Genomic DNA, 14246 nt, shown 5'->3' with positions numbered 1-14246 from the left:
CAATGAGGGTGCTAGGTTGACAGCTTCTTGAACACCCCATAGATTGTGTATCATTTAGATATGCTAGCAAGGGAGCAGCCATGTGTAAGACACAACAAATCCTTGTACTTACTGCCTGCCTATTCTTTATGGATGGGTAGTTGCACCAGATCATGTGCCCATGGGATTTGTAAATGAGGCCCAGTATGCTTCAAATAAAGAGCAAGTTTTACAGATGGAGTTGAAAATAATAAACCCCAAAATAAAAAATGATCAGCTTTATAGGCACACAAGAAATCAAAAGTAAATCTGAGACCGTTGTGTACAAACTGTCCTTATTATACAAAATCTTTACTGATTCTCTTCAGAATACAAGCAGAGGTTGTATTCATCATTGATGTTCATCATCATTGATGTTCTATTAAGTCATTATAATTCAGATCATTGATCCCTCTCCTATGACATAATTTTCAAATAAGATACACATAGTTTCTTTGTAATAGTATGAATAAATGATATGTTTTACATTGCAGCTTGATCAATCTTGCTGCGGTCGGTAAAATAACCTGACCAAGAATAAAACCGATTGGGTATGTGAAGGCAAAGGGACAGCGAGAAAACTGCTGTTTCATGTTAAATACAAAGAAAAAAAATAGAAGAGAACCTAGAAGAACTGTCGACTGATGGTAAATAATAGTCCAGACATCTAGATCTACATCCATCTGTCACGTATTACAAATAGCAGGGGGATGGATTGGGATAATACTTAGAAGCGCTTGCTGAATGTTTTGTCATACCTAACTGAGCCCTGCAGTCTATATTAGAACATTTTAAGATAAAATATAATCTTCCATTTCACATCACATTGGTGATTCCGAGTATGAAGTGGCTTTTGCGATTTCCATCATGAGTGACAAGCCAAATGGGGCATGAAAATAAAGCACAAGGAGGCCTTAAGAGGGAAAAAAGAAGTCATAAAATCACCTTTGTACCACATATAACAATAATAGTTTCGGCAGCTTTGTTCCTTGCAATACCGCTTCTCACCTGCTATGCTTGGAAGTAAATTCTTTCCATAAGTTGCCTTTAACAAGCCAATACTTTGGAGATCCAGGTACTGATAATATCCTGTCCTGCTTGGAATAATGTACTGTTGGCTAGACAGACCCAATCACTGGCTAACATGGCTACAGGAACCTAAGACGCCAACACTAAGAGACATATATAGGTTAGGTTTTTAAATTTATTTTGGAGGCCAGCAATTATGAAAGTGTCTCAGCCTGCTTATATTTCCCTGGGTATAAGGAGATATTGCCATGGAGTCCAACTGAAAAGGAAGTAGGGGGAGAAAAGTACATAAGCCACTGTGCAATGGTTCGCCACACAAAGCATAACAAATGAGCAATTCAAAATCAATAATATGAAAATATAAACCTGCGGCCTCTGCATTCCGCATCATGAAGGACAATTTGTTGAGAATTTCATGGAGAGTAAAAGACAATTGAGAAAATTAAATCATATGATCAGATGAGTCATTTTACACCCATTAGGCACACAACTGTACTTGGAACATTGCACAAAAGGCTTGAATTCTTGTTGACTATGGGGGTGGGAGCAGGCAACTCTGTTGTGTGCCATATGGTATAACTGTCCATGTCAACTGATCTCAACTTAGTTGATCATTCAAGATAGGTTCTACATCACCAACAAAAGATCAATCTTTGAAGAATCATCTCACCTACCATCAACATCGTTTCAGACAGGCATAAAAAGATTGCCAAGATTCATTGAAGCTGTACAATTGGCTCATGGTTTCACACTACCCCATCAAGACACTTGTGGGGAATTGTAATAAAAGTTGTTTACAGAAAAAATATGTGCAATGCAAATAATTCTTCTTTGTGTAGAAGGACTCAAGGTTATGGGAGACTTGGTCCAAAGCAATTCTCATGTTGGATAGCTTCCAACCCTCTGCTGTGATAGGGATAAGATCAGTCAATCAAAAGGCAGTTGCTTAAGCTCGGAGGAGATTCTGAGGTGGAGTAAAGAGGCTCTAACTTAAAGGGTAACTGTCATCCAGACAATATATTTTTGTTGTATGTTTGAAACCGTTCTGCAGAAGCCTGCGGCTTCCATTTATGTGAACTTACTAGATCAGTGCTGTCCAACTTCTGTTGTACCGAGGGCCGGAATTTTTCCGACCTACGTGGTGGAGGGCCGATAATGGAAGCCAGTTTTGACCACTCCCCTTTTTGAAACCGCACCCACTTGAAACCACACCCATGTTATCACATGACTATACCCATATTAATGGTTGTAGTACAGCAAAAACCTGCCATACTCTGCCTTCCCTACCCTGCCTGTGTGTGCCATACTCTGCCTTCCCTACCCTGCCTGTGTGTGCCATACTCTGCCTTCCCTACCCTGCCTGTGTGTGCCATACTCTGCCTTCCCTACCCTGCCAGTGTGTGCCATACTCTGCCTTCCCTACCCTGCCTGTGTGCCATACTCTGCCTGCCCTACCCTGCCTGTGTGTGCCATACTCTGCCTTCCCTACCCTGCCTGCGTGTGCCATACGTTCACTGTGTTTGCCATTCTTGGCTGGTTTGTGCCATTCTTGGCTGGTTTGTGCCATTCTTGGCTGGTTTGTGCCATTCTTGGCTGGTTTGTGCCATACTCTGCCTGTGTGTGCCATACTCTGCCTGTGTGTGCCATACTCTGCCTGTGTGTGCCATACTCTGCTTGTGTGTGCCATACTCTGCTTGCCCTATGATGCCTGTGTGTATGGCACACACAGGCAGCCTACAGTGACACAATGCTGGCACTGCTCCGACTGTCTGCACAATAACTATATATTAAAAAACTTTTTAATTGCAGTACCACCTCAGTATATGTTCTTTTTGTAGTGTGCAGGGATTATTTGTGGGTTTCTACTGCTCCTGAGGTGTGAACAGGGGAACAATGGGGGTGATTACCGCCTGAGCCTGAGGTGTGAACACTGCAGGGGGTGAACAATGCAGAGATTAAAAGGTGTGAACAACACAGGGGATTACATATTTAAACAATACAGGGGGATTACAGCCTGAATCTGAGGTGAGAACCATGCAGGGGAGCAGTTAATCTCAGTACTGATACCATTTAAAACTTACACAAGAGTAAGCCATCAAAGCAGCCAGACAGGTGGGGGGCCACACAGAGGGGTGTCGCAGGCCGCATGCGGCCCGTGGGCCGCCAGTTGGACAGCACTGTACTAGATCATCCCCGGTGTTGGGAAAGCGTGCTAGTAATCATCTGCAGCTGCTCTGCACAGGAGGATTTGGTTACTCCTGAATGCAACTGATGGATTACCTGCCTAGCACTGCAGATGCACACAGCCAAGCTGAGAGCTAGAAATGGTCCTCTGAACAGATCTTGCCTTTTTTTCTTGGCACTTTCTCAATATGTAAAACATTCTCTAGTAATGAATTCTTCCTTCCTTATTTTAGACGTGACAATATATAATGAAAATATATATGGTTAGCTATTAAATCACATAGTTGTGCTGGTGTTGTGAGCGCTAAAAAGAGTGATAACATTAGAACCAGGTGAAAGATTTCTGACATACATTGCTGGATTGAATAAAGTGATATAATAATAAGCAAATAGATGGGACAGTTTACTTCTGCCACCAGTAGCCTTAATGTATCCATAATTAAAATAATCTTTTATTGATTATTATGAATTAATTTCCTTTCCCGACAGAGGTTGTGCCAGGAATAATAAAAGCGATTTACATACCTGATATAGTGTGGATGCCCCCAGCAATGTATGTTCCCTGACCACTTTTAGGAGTGAGGTCTCTAAAAAGGCAAAAGACATTATACAGTATGTTGTATATATTAACAAATATTGTAAAGTATATTAATATTTAAAGGGAAGGGAAAGGTCCAGAATATGGATTACTTAATAACATAATGCAAAGACTTACAAGGGATACAAATTGTTAGGGTTCTTCCAGTAATCATTTGAAGGAAGTGCAGTAAAGGGTCCTTGGTTACCATATTGCCATATGTTTGCCATATGTCTTGGAATCATCTAGCAAAGCTGTGAGATACACTAGGTTTTGTATTGTATTAACCCCGTCCACGATATAGTGAATATTGATGTTTCCAAGTCAATGTTAGACTAGATTAACTCTTGTCCCAACCAGTATTTGGGCTAAATGCTTGTTTTGGGGTTCAAAATCTTTACTTTGGACAGCAAAGAGTGCTAAGTGAATATCCAGGGCCAGGGTAGGCAGAAGGTGCATGTTCCCAAGGCACCAGGGCCCCTTTAAGGTACCAGTGGGCCCTGGGCAAAATTTCATTGGTGGGCCCCTGCTGCACCTTGAAACTTGTGCTAGAATAACCCTTAGCAAATGAAGTTCAATATAGTAAGGCTAGCAGTAAAGAAATGGTCTTCTCTTACTGAAGTAGACATAATCCCCAAGTGTGCCATCCTGGGAGAAGAAAAAAGGCAAATAAATTCAAATAACCACTTCAGAGCTCTTCTAGTTGATTAAAATGAGGGACCTGCCAAAAGTTATCCCAGATTAAAAAACTGTGCTATTGGGTCGTCTATCCAGGTGGGCTAAATTTTGGGCCCTTTTGCACATTTATTAAAACAGCCCTGTAGTCCAGTACCTTGTTCCCCTATTGTTTACCTGATCTGTGCAACATAGCCTACAGCCCCAGCAGTGTGAATTGCTATTTGTATCAGTTTGTTAAAGGCTTTTTGTAGACTGCTGGCCATATATTATTCCATGTGCTTTCTGAATAGGTTTTCCAACATCCTTTTCCCATTCTGCCATACATTTTAAAGGTGCTGTATAATTGTAGGAAAGTAATAGTTTATATACTGAGGAAAGAGTCCCTTTAAGTAGTGCTGCTGATTTTTCCACTCATCTGTGCGGTTTATCAAAAGCATCTTGTGTCATCCCTAGATGCGATGCAGCTCTGCCCGATTTGCTTTATATTAATGCCCAGAGAGTGCCAAACTTTAATTTATTTTCTGTCTGCGTAATCTGCAAACTTCCTACTCATTGAGCCTTTGCCCAGAAATGCAGGGAATGTTACTGGGCACCGTTAAAAATTGATGACTTAGTACATAGTAGTTTCAAGATATTGATGTTTACATGTCTCTCCATCAAAGGTTCTCTTCTTCGTAGAATCTCACCTAGCACGCGGACATTCAAAGTCCAAAGGTGTCAGGAACCCTTTTGCAATGCATAACATAGCTCATATTGACTCACTTTCTCTAAGCAGAATGCCTGCAAATAAAGAGCACCATTAAATTCAATAAAACTTACTTTTGCACAACATCTGTTCTATTCATGTAGAAGCATTTTGCTGGGGACAAAGTGTAGTGTTGCGGTGCAGCTGGGTGGACTGCTAAGAGTGGGATTGGATGTGGTTGAAATCTTGCCTAGAGGAATATGGCTGCTAGATACTGTTATAAAAATCCTTAAAATAGAGCTAAACACAGGGGAAACTTCAGTTCAGTTTCACCTATCTAGTAGCTAATAACTAGCTAAATAGTTTTGTCACACTGTGGAACCTTATCTTATTCATACACACCTATAAGATATGTGCTCTGTGTTTCCTGTTGCATACTGTACTGTAAATATAGCGAAGTTGTGCATTGAGCTGTAATTTTAATTAAGGAAATCCATTTGTGACCGTTGCTTTGTTTACACAGGTGATAAGTGGCTACAATTCGAACTACTCATGCTTAAACGTTGCTGGTAGAATAACAATGGAAACTGTTAAGGACACATTATTTATTTTTGGCGTTAGGAAAACTGTAACCATCATATAATTAAATTGTACAATTGGTTTTTCATGTAAGTTTGGCCTGCAGGCATTGTCATTTAGATTTGTTCAGATATCCCCAAAATCTTTACTGTTTGCAATATGTTAATCAAGAACAGGGGGCAGTAGGGTATGGGTTGCATTTAAACCCATACACTCAGTATAGTGAGGAATAAAACTGGTTTGTGTTCTATTTTTCTTTTTTTATTGCTCCATTTTGTTCTTTGGGGCCTATTTTACATCTAATTGAATGTGGAAAATGGGTGCAGCTGCATACAAAGCTAAAGTTTGCATTGTAGGTAGGCGAAGAGGGTCTGACATTCCCCAGCCAACCAACCAAAGAGTTAGAATCTGACTTTGATTTGAATGGCCAACTGTGCTTTTAGTTAACCAGTAAAAATTATTTTTTTTAATTACTATAAAAAGATTTGTGATGTTATCAAAGCTGCAGAGCACAAACTGATTTGAAAGCCAATGCACGCAAGGAATGCAAGTTTTGGAAAGCCTTGTAAATACTAATTTATGTGTACAAATTCCCTAGTGCATCATTATAGTGTTTCAAAACTTCAGCCAAATATATGGCTCTCCAGATGCAGTATGGCTTATTCAGCTTTGAATTAATTAGTGAAAATAATATTCATTTAAGGAGGATTTTTGGATATTAAGGGGCATATTCCTGAAGATTTGAATTTAAATTTTACCCACAATAAAACAGACCACTTTGCATTATCATGCGAGTATAAAGCTGATTGCCAATGTTTTGTCACAGCAACAAAATGCCCAAATATTTTTTGCTCTATAAGTATGTATTTCAGTGTTGGGTCTCTTTCAAGACCTGGATGGTGGCCTCATGATACTCATAAAGCTCCTTCACATACAATAATTATGCCTTTTAGTCTTTTAGCATATATTGCAAGCCGAAATTGTAGGCTTGATAATAATGGAAAACTGTAACTCTCTTACTTCTCACAATGTAAGACTAAAGGATGAGCTACAGTAAGTTCTGCTCTTTGACTCTAACCTCAAGCAATACATCACAGATATTGTCAGGGCTGCATTCAAGGATGATAAACAACTTGGTGCTCTGGACAGGTCCCCTGTGGAGAGTGGTAATTCTGCTGACTGTTAACTGTCACTTCATGCATTTATTGCAGAAACATGGAAATATTAGTAATGTCTTTATTATTAAAAAGTCTCCTGGGCATTGTTGGTCATGGTGATTGTTAAAGGGTACTCAGCAAGACTCTTCAAAAGACTGCTCTAGGCTGTGGATGCCCTCCTTCAAGATGCAGATGAAAGTATAATTACCAGGAAGTGGGGGTTAGACAATTATCCTTAGATAGAGCTTTAGGGCTTGGTGTATTTAAGACATTTTTCTGCATGGCTCCCTTCTCAACAGCCTATATAGCGGAATATGGCTAGAAACAATCCGGAAGAAGAAAAACCAAGTTGCTTAATGGCATTTCTGGTAAAACACAACATAAACAACAAAAAGTTATGCACAAAGAGGGAGAAGTAGACATTGCTTGTAAATAATTGAACACTAGTAACACTTCAGGGTCCAGGTAACAGTATATATAATGCTTCTGTTTTAACAACATATCTAAGACGTTGATAACACAATGACAGAGATTGTAGATATTTACAATTCTGGGCAAGATAAGTTAAGCTATATAAGATATAGTTTATATGTGTAAGGGCTCTGGCACATGAGGAGATTAGTCGCCCGTGACAAATCTCCTGTGTCTCGGGCAACTAATCTACCCGAATTGCCATCCCACCGGCGACAATGTAAGTCGCCGGTGGGATGGCACACGCAGCGACGCGATTTTGGCAAATCGGCGAAAATGCCTCGCAAGGCAACTTCGGCGATTTGCCGAAATCGCCTGCGCAGCGTGTGCCATCCCACTGGCGACTTACATTGTCGCCGGTGGGATGGCAATTTGGGGAGATTAGTCACCCCAGACACAGGAGATTTGTCACGGGCGACTAATCTCCCCGTGTGCCAGAGCCCTAAGGCAGGCCTCAGGTGCTAGTAAGGACTGATCATGTTAATCCATGGAATTCATAAAACACTTTCCTGGGATACTTTTTGTGATAATTTGGTTGGAAACCACGGCTAATTGTTTTCAGAACCTTTTTGCACAATATACCGTTGGTCCCAGAATCACAAATCGTTCCTCAGGAATTCTGCTTAAGTAAGGTCAAAGCTCCGTGGTTGGTCCCTCCTAATATAATCATTGTATTAGTATCACCTTCTGTATATCTTTAAGCAGAAAGGTCTAAACTTTATCTTGTTAAACCTATACTTAACAATTGCTCTATGGTGAGAACTTAAGGTCTCTAGTTAGCAAAACCTAGTGCCTGTTAATATTACAGTTCCACTTTTATTACCTGAACTTTTGGGTCAGGGAAAGTTTACAAGTATTTCTTCAAGGATGTTTCCTTTACAAGAGAGGAATATCTGGAAAGCCTGAAAATCCCTCTAATCATTCATTAGATTTTCCATTGCACTGCCTATCTGAAAGCTTTGTTAATAACAGGATATCGCTGTAGCGTGATATCATATAGTCTATCCCAAACCTTTTACAGAAAGAATATTTTAAAGGGTAACTGATATACCTTGAGCATGTGTGTGTCAGGGAAGAACTCCATGGACCCCCTTCATCAATAGATACTGTGGCACTTGGTGCAAATGTGAGCAAGTGTGGGGAGCATGCTTTGGCACAATTACCTTTGATTAATGAAGTCAGTAAGTGTAACAGCTGCATCCATTTTTGTACAACCACAATTTTGGTTGACGTTGTAAGTGTAAAATAATAAAATATACATGCAGCAAAGCATGCCAACATTTTGGTCCCCTGTGTCAATCTCAATAAACCCTACCCTTCAAATATATATATATATATATGGTTTTTTTTATTATATGTTATGTTACTGTAGCACCCTGTATCTTGGGTGCTACATTAAATGGGTGTTGGCTCTGCAGATCTTACCATGGATGTGCATAGTAGCTGTTGGCTTTTGGGTGCATGGGGGTCTGATTATAGTTCTTCTGTATAGAATGATTGTTTCAGGGCTACTGATGTCCTGATATATGAACCAGAGAGATTAATTTGACCCAAGTCGTAAAGCTACTGGCCTGGGCCTGATTGCAGAAAAGGAAAGAACATTTTTGCAGATTCCTAATTAACCATTTACTTGAAATCACTCTTATGCTAATGAAGAAATGCAGCTATTCATTTAGGACTTGCCAGCTCTGCTTATTAAAGGTATAGTGCTTCATTACTTCAGGGCTAATTGTATTAAACCTTTTAAATGTATCTCTTTGATTCATGTGGGCAATTTATCACTCTCCCAAGAGACCAGCGGCATCTGAGATCACCTGATCTCCTTGCTGCATCTGTTTGTCCAGCACCGCCTTTAAGGCTTGAAGAGATAAAAAGAAATTGTGCAGCCATTCGAATGCAATTCTGCACTGCTAAACAGAACATGAACACGTTTGGATGCCTTCATAGGCATTTTGTACTGATATGCAGGAAAGGGGGTGATTATATGTTGGATGAGCATAGTAGACTATTTATGAGAGAGCAAGAATTTGTATTGTTTTTGTTGCCCCTGTTCTATAGGGTAAGTTTCTTCAACTTCGAACATGACTTCATGAAATTTAATGTTAGCATAGGCAAAGCATGAGCTTTGTGTTTATTTGTGAGCGTCATTTTTTTAGGGCGAAGCCTTAGTCGCCGAGATTTTTTAAAACCCCAGTCGCACCAATGGAAAACAATGTCACAACAGCTAATTGAGGTGACACGTGCACAAGTGTACAAGTTGCTGTGTTCCAATAGTAGTAGTTGCCGCAATGTTTGTGTTTGTAGTCGCTGCAACTGGATTTTAAAAATCACAGAGACTGATCACCCCATCTGTCTGCACCTCTAAAGTGGAATATACAACAGAGATGTTTTACAGTTCTACTTGGTGATAACAACATCTTAGGGAGATCTTCCATTTGGATGTTTTTGAATTACAATTTTCACTGTTGTCTGTGCTGGTTACACTTGGGGGCTGATTTACTAACCCACGAATCCGACCCGAATTGGAAAAGTTCCGACTTGAAAACGAACATTTTGCGACTTTTTCGTATTTGTTGCGATTTTTTCGGCTTCTTTACGAATTTTTCGTTACCAATACGATTTTTGCGTAAAAACGCGAGTTTTTCGTAGCCATTACGAAAGTTGCGTAAAATCTGGCGATTTTTCGTAGTGTTAAAACTTGCGCAAAAAGTTGCGCTTTTTTCGTAGCGTTAAAACTTACGTGAAACTTTGCACCTTTTAAGTTTTAACGCTACGAAAAAGGCGCAACTTTTCGCGTAAGTTTTAACGCTACGAAAAAAGCGCAACTTTTTACGCAACTTTCGTAATGGCTACGAAAAACTCGCGTTTTTACGCAAAAATCGTATTGGTAACGAAAAATTCGTAAAGAAGCCGAAAAAATCGCAAAAAATACGAAAAAATCGCAAAATACCGATCATTACGAAAAAAACGCAATCGGACTCATTTCGACCCGTTCGTGGGTTAGTAAATGTGCCCCTTGGTCATGACATTGTTCTAATGGTTTATTGCTGCCTGTGAAAATCAAATTTTGTACTACAAGCTTTAATCAGAAGCCAGTTAACCTGCCTTCATCTTCTTTTGGGGTATGGGAAGAAACCAGGGCACCCAGAGGAAACTTATGTAGACAAAGGTAGAACAAACTCTATGCAATAGTGCCCAAGCCAGAATCAAACTCAGGACTCCCAACACTTCAAGGCAGAAGTGCTACCATGGTCCCCATGCCTTCAGGCTTTGCCAAAGGTGGCTGGTGCATCACAATATTTACGGTATAAATGAATGGCAAGTCAGTAAGTATAATTTACAAGTGTATCATAGCATGCAAAGTGCAAAAAGAATGGTGCAACTGGCCATTTTTTTGCACACTGCATAGGCTCCATGACCTCCGGCTTCCCCTACAAATACAGCACAGTCTTCTGTAGTCAGCCCTGCATTCATGAGAGCCGGAAGGCAAGGGGAAGCCCATAAGCATCCCCCCTGCTGTCCCATCCCCTGTCATTTAGACACGCAAGTTAGGGAGCGTCAGGCAGTACACACAGGGATTGGCTACACCTCCAGACAATTTAGCTCCTTATGCCAGATTTTCAATCCAGATTGAGGAACATAGTGCTGCTTACCCTGGGCCTGGGGCACAAGTGCTTGCTAAGCCAGCACCAAGGAGCACTGTCCCTTAGTGCTCTAGTACTTTCATCCCAGGGTCATGACTAGTATATCTAAACCCCCCCCCCCACCTCTCTGGCATACAGGGGGAACCTACCAGCACAGAACCAGAAATAACTCATAGAACCAGCGTTCCAATGCATGCGATCTCCAGGGAAATTTATATTCTGAGCACTTTCCTCAAAAGGCACGTGCTTAACAATAAACATTTAATGCAGAAAATGGATTCCAAAGAGAAATGAGAAACTTAATTGGCATCTTTTTTGTCTCTCATAAACTCCATTTCCAGCATATAGGCACGTTATATAAGGGATGATGTGCATATGGGTTTTGTTTAATAAAAATGCCGGTAGCTGATGATGTAGAGAAAGACAGCTCGTAATACTTATTTCACTGCTCAGAATTGGACAGATCTGGTACTTTTAGCATTAGTGAGGGTTTCTAGGAAAACAAGGGTGATTTAAAATGGCTGTAAATTTAATTCTTCGGAATATGTGACTCCTGTGTATGTAAGTACATAAGTATATTTACTTAAAGGAAAGCTATACCCCCAGAATGAATATTAAACCCACAGATAGTTTATACTATGTTAAGTGACCTATTAAAGAATTCCAAACTGAAAAATACATTGGCTGCTGTGACCTAGTATGTGTGCCTTGGCTTGTTTGTGTGCACTGTGAATGTGCGACCCTTAATTCTTAAAATGGCAATTTTCTATTTTGGAGTAACAAATAGCACTTACAACTACAAATAGCACTTGGGGGTATAGTTTTCCTTTAATATCATTAAAACAGCCGTGTCTCTCTGCAGTTGGCTACATGTCCCAGCATTCACAGCCAGCCAATGGACATAACACGCTCTACTACATGCTATATGCATGTAGCTCAAGATGGTGCAATTCTGCTATTAAAGAGTCATGCTAGTTACATTTACTAGACTGGCCACCTGGAACCCCACATTTTACTTGTGGCCCCAAAGTGATTTTTAAGGGCTCCGTAGACTTCTTTCTTTGACATCATAAGAATTAAAGAAAAATCAACCCATAGAAAAAAAATGTAACAGTCCTGCACTAGGTCATACTTGTATAAATCTGGCAGATATAATGCTGAGTTGCCTGCATTTATAAAAAAAAATTAATTCTGGTGCATAATGTAATGCATTTTCTTTTTCCTTTAAATATAAACACATATATTAAATATACATGAATAAGACACATAAGCCTGTTATAAGTAGTGTTCACAGTTTTTAAATAAAAATTTAAATGCATTGCAATGGCATAGACACATTAAATAACCCCCTTGCTGAAAACCTGGATGGGCTGTGCCATATACTCTAGCAGTAGCCTGGCAGGCACACAGATGAGCCCATCCCATGCCATGTCCAGGTAAGCTGTGTATCTAATGTTCTGCACACAGCAAAGATGTACTTTGTAAGGTACCAGCCATAGGGAACTGTGCAACCACCAAGCTGCATCACCCTGGCATAAGGTAAAAACTGAGCAGAAAATTGTCAAGATGGTTTTTTTTTTCCTCCCCAAAATTGTGTAGTGTTTTGTAACCAAGTGCAGTTGAAAGATCTGGAGCAACTTAGAACACAAAAGATATATATTTTTTTTTTTTTTGCCTTTTTGCCTTCCCTTTTGATTACCTAAAAATGATGGAGGAATTGAAACTTGTGCATTTTTGTCATTTTTCCAACCAGAAAGAATGGCATTTAAATACCTGCCTTCTCTTACCTAGGGTAACCAAGACACCTCCGCTCCTCCAGAAGCAATGGCACAACCATATTCCACCACACAGTATCCACAACCCCCACAGAATGGGCTTCCAGCAGAATATGCCACCCAGCACCCTCTTCCTACACCGGATTACTCTGGCCAGACTACAGTATCGGAGCATGCACTGACCCTGTATACAGCAGGACATAGTCACGGAGAACCTCAAGGGAATGAAGTCAGCACACAATCTGTGACAGGGACACAAACACTTACGGTAAGACTTTGGCCATGAATTTGAAATTGCCAATTTAGCGGTGACAGTGATGGAATGGAGCCCAAACATTTGCAAGCTTGTAGTTCAGCTCCAGGTACAACAACGCAATGGTGAGATGGGCTAATGGAGCTATAAAGCTAAAAATGCCACATTCTCTACCGTGGTTTTTGCTATGTAATATGCCAGCTGTCCATCTGTATCTTTTACACCATACATAAAGCACTTCTGTGTTAATGTTGTAGACATCTCCCCACTCCTTCAGCTCCATGAACGGTCGGTGACTGTCGTTCCTGTCTTTTCTTAAAGCCTGCTTGGAAATACACCATCAAGCAGCTGCTCAGATGTTCTAATCGTCTCCGAATGTGTTTATAAATGTTTTTATATGTCCTCATAAATTAATACAGATGAGTATCAGCAGGATTAATCATTCCTAGCAAGTTTTACAAATAGAGTTGGGAAGTGGGTTCCCGTCGCCTAATGTATCATTTATTTTCTTTTGCAGATGTTTAAGAATTTTAGTCAAGTAGTTTACAGTAGCGATCTCCAGGCCATGTTTTTTTATGATATGATACAGGGTGCCTGTGCACTACTTAACACTATGTGAGATGTTTCTGCAGTCTGGCTTCATAACTCATTTTAAACTCAACTCACCTTTGTAGGGAATTAAGTCCTCCAGATTTAGGACAACAAGAGCTTAAAGACCAAGGTATGGAGAACCTACTGATGAGCTATGTATATTATTCCTCTGCAGTACAAATGGGGGTCAGTTTTCAATGTAAAATGATTGCAAGATTTGTCCAGAAGTCTTTAATCACTGCAGTTAACGCTGATACTTTTGCACTACAGTACTGAACTAGTTGTCCACAGCAGCTCCCAATCTGTGATCTTGTGAAGCCATTGTAAGTTGGTCCCTAAGCTCAGGTAAATAACAGTATCCAGATCATATGTTGTCGGTCAGCAGCAAAAAAAGATGGGGAGCTACTGGGGGCATCTTCAGAGGCACCGATATTCCCTGCTAAAGGGCTGTAGGTATATGATTTATAGCCATAATTAGAAGTGAATGTATAACTAGTCCTTTTAATTGTTTATCAGATCTATGAAAACTATCCAAGCCCTATGTTTCTTTTCCTGATGGAAATGCCAAAAAAACATTGCACTGTAATACGCCAGCTGCATTTCCA

General features: G+C 40.2%; 1 protein-coding gene across 9 annotated transcripts in view; it reads left to right on the top strand.

The window, feature by feature from the left end:
* Positions 1-14246, top strand: part of rbfox3 (RNA binding fox-1 homolog 3) — a 564559-nt gene that overhangs the window by 512821 nt on the left and 37492 nt on the right. For all 9 annotated transcript variants that reach the window (XM_012952840.3, XM_031894300.1, XM_031894299.1 and 6 more), the window contains one exon: positions 12814-13065. In XM_012952840.3, coding sequence (XP_012808294.1) covers positions 12814-13065 — 252 coding nt within the window. The remainder of the gene's footprint in view (positions 1-12813; positions 13066-14246) is intronic.

Source organism: Xenopus tropicalis, chromosome 10 (assembly GCF_000004195.4).
Source record: "Xenopus tropicalis strain Nigerian chromosome 10, UCB_Xtro_10.0, whole genome shotgun sequence".
NCBI lineage: Eukaryota > Metazoa > Chordata > Amphibia > Anura > Pipidae > Xenopus > Xenopus tropicalis.
This window is presented reverse-complemented; position numbering and strand designations above follow the sequence as displayed.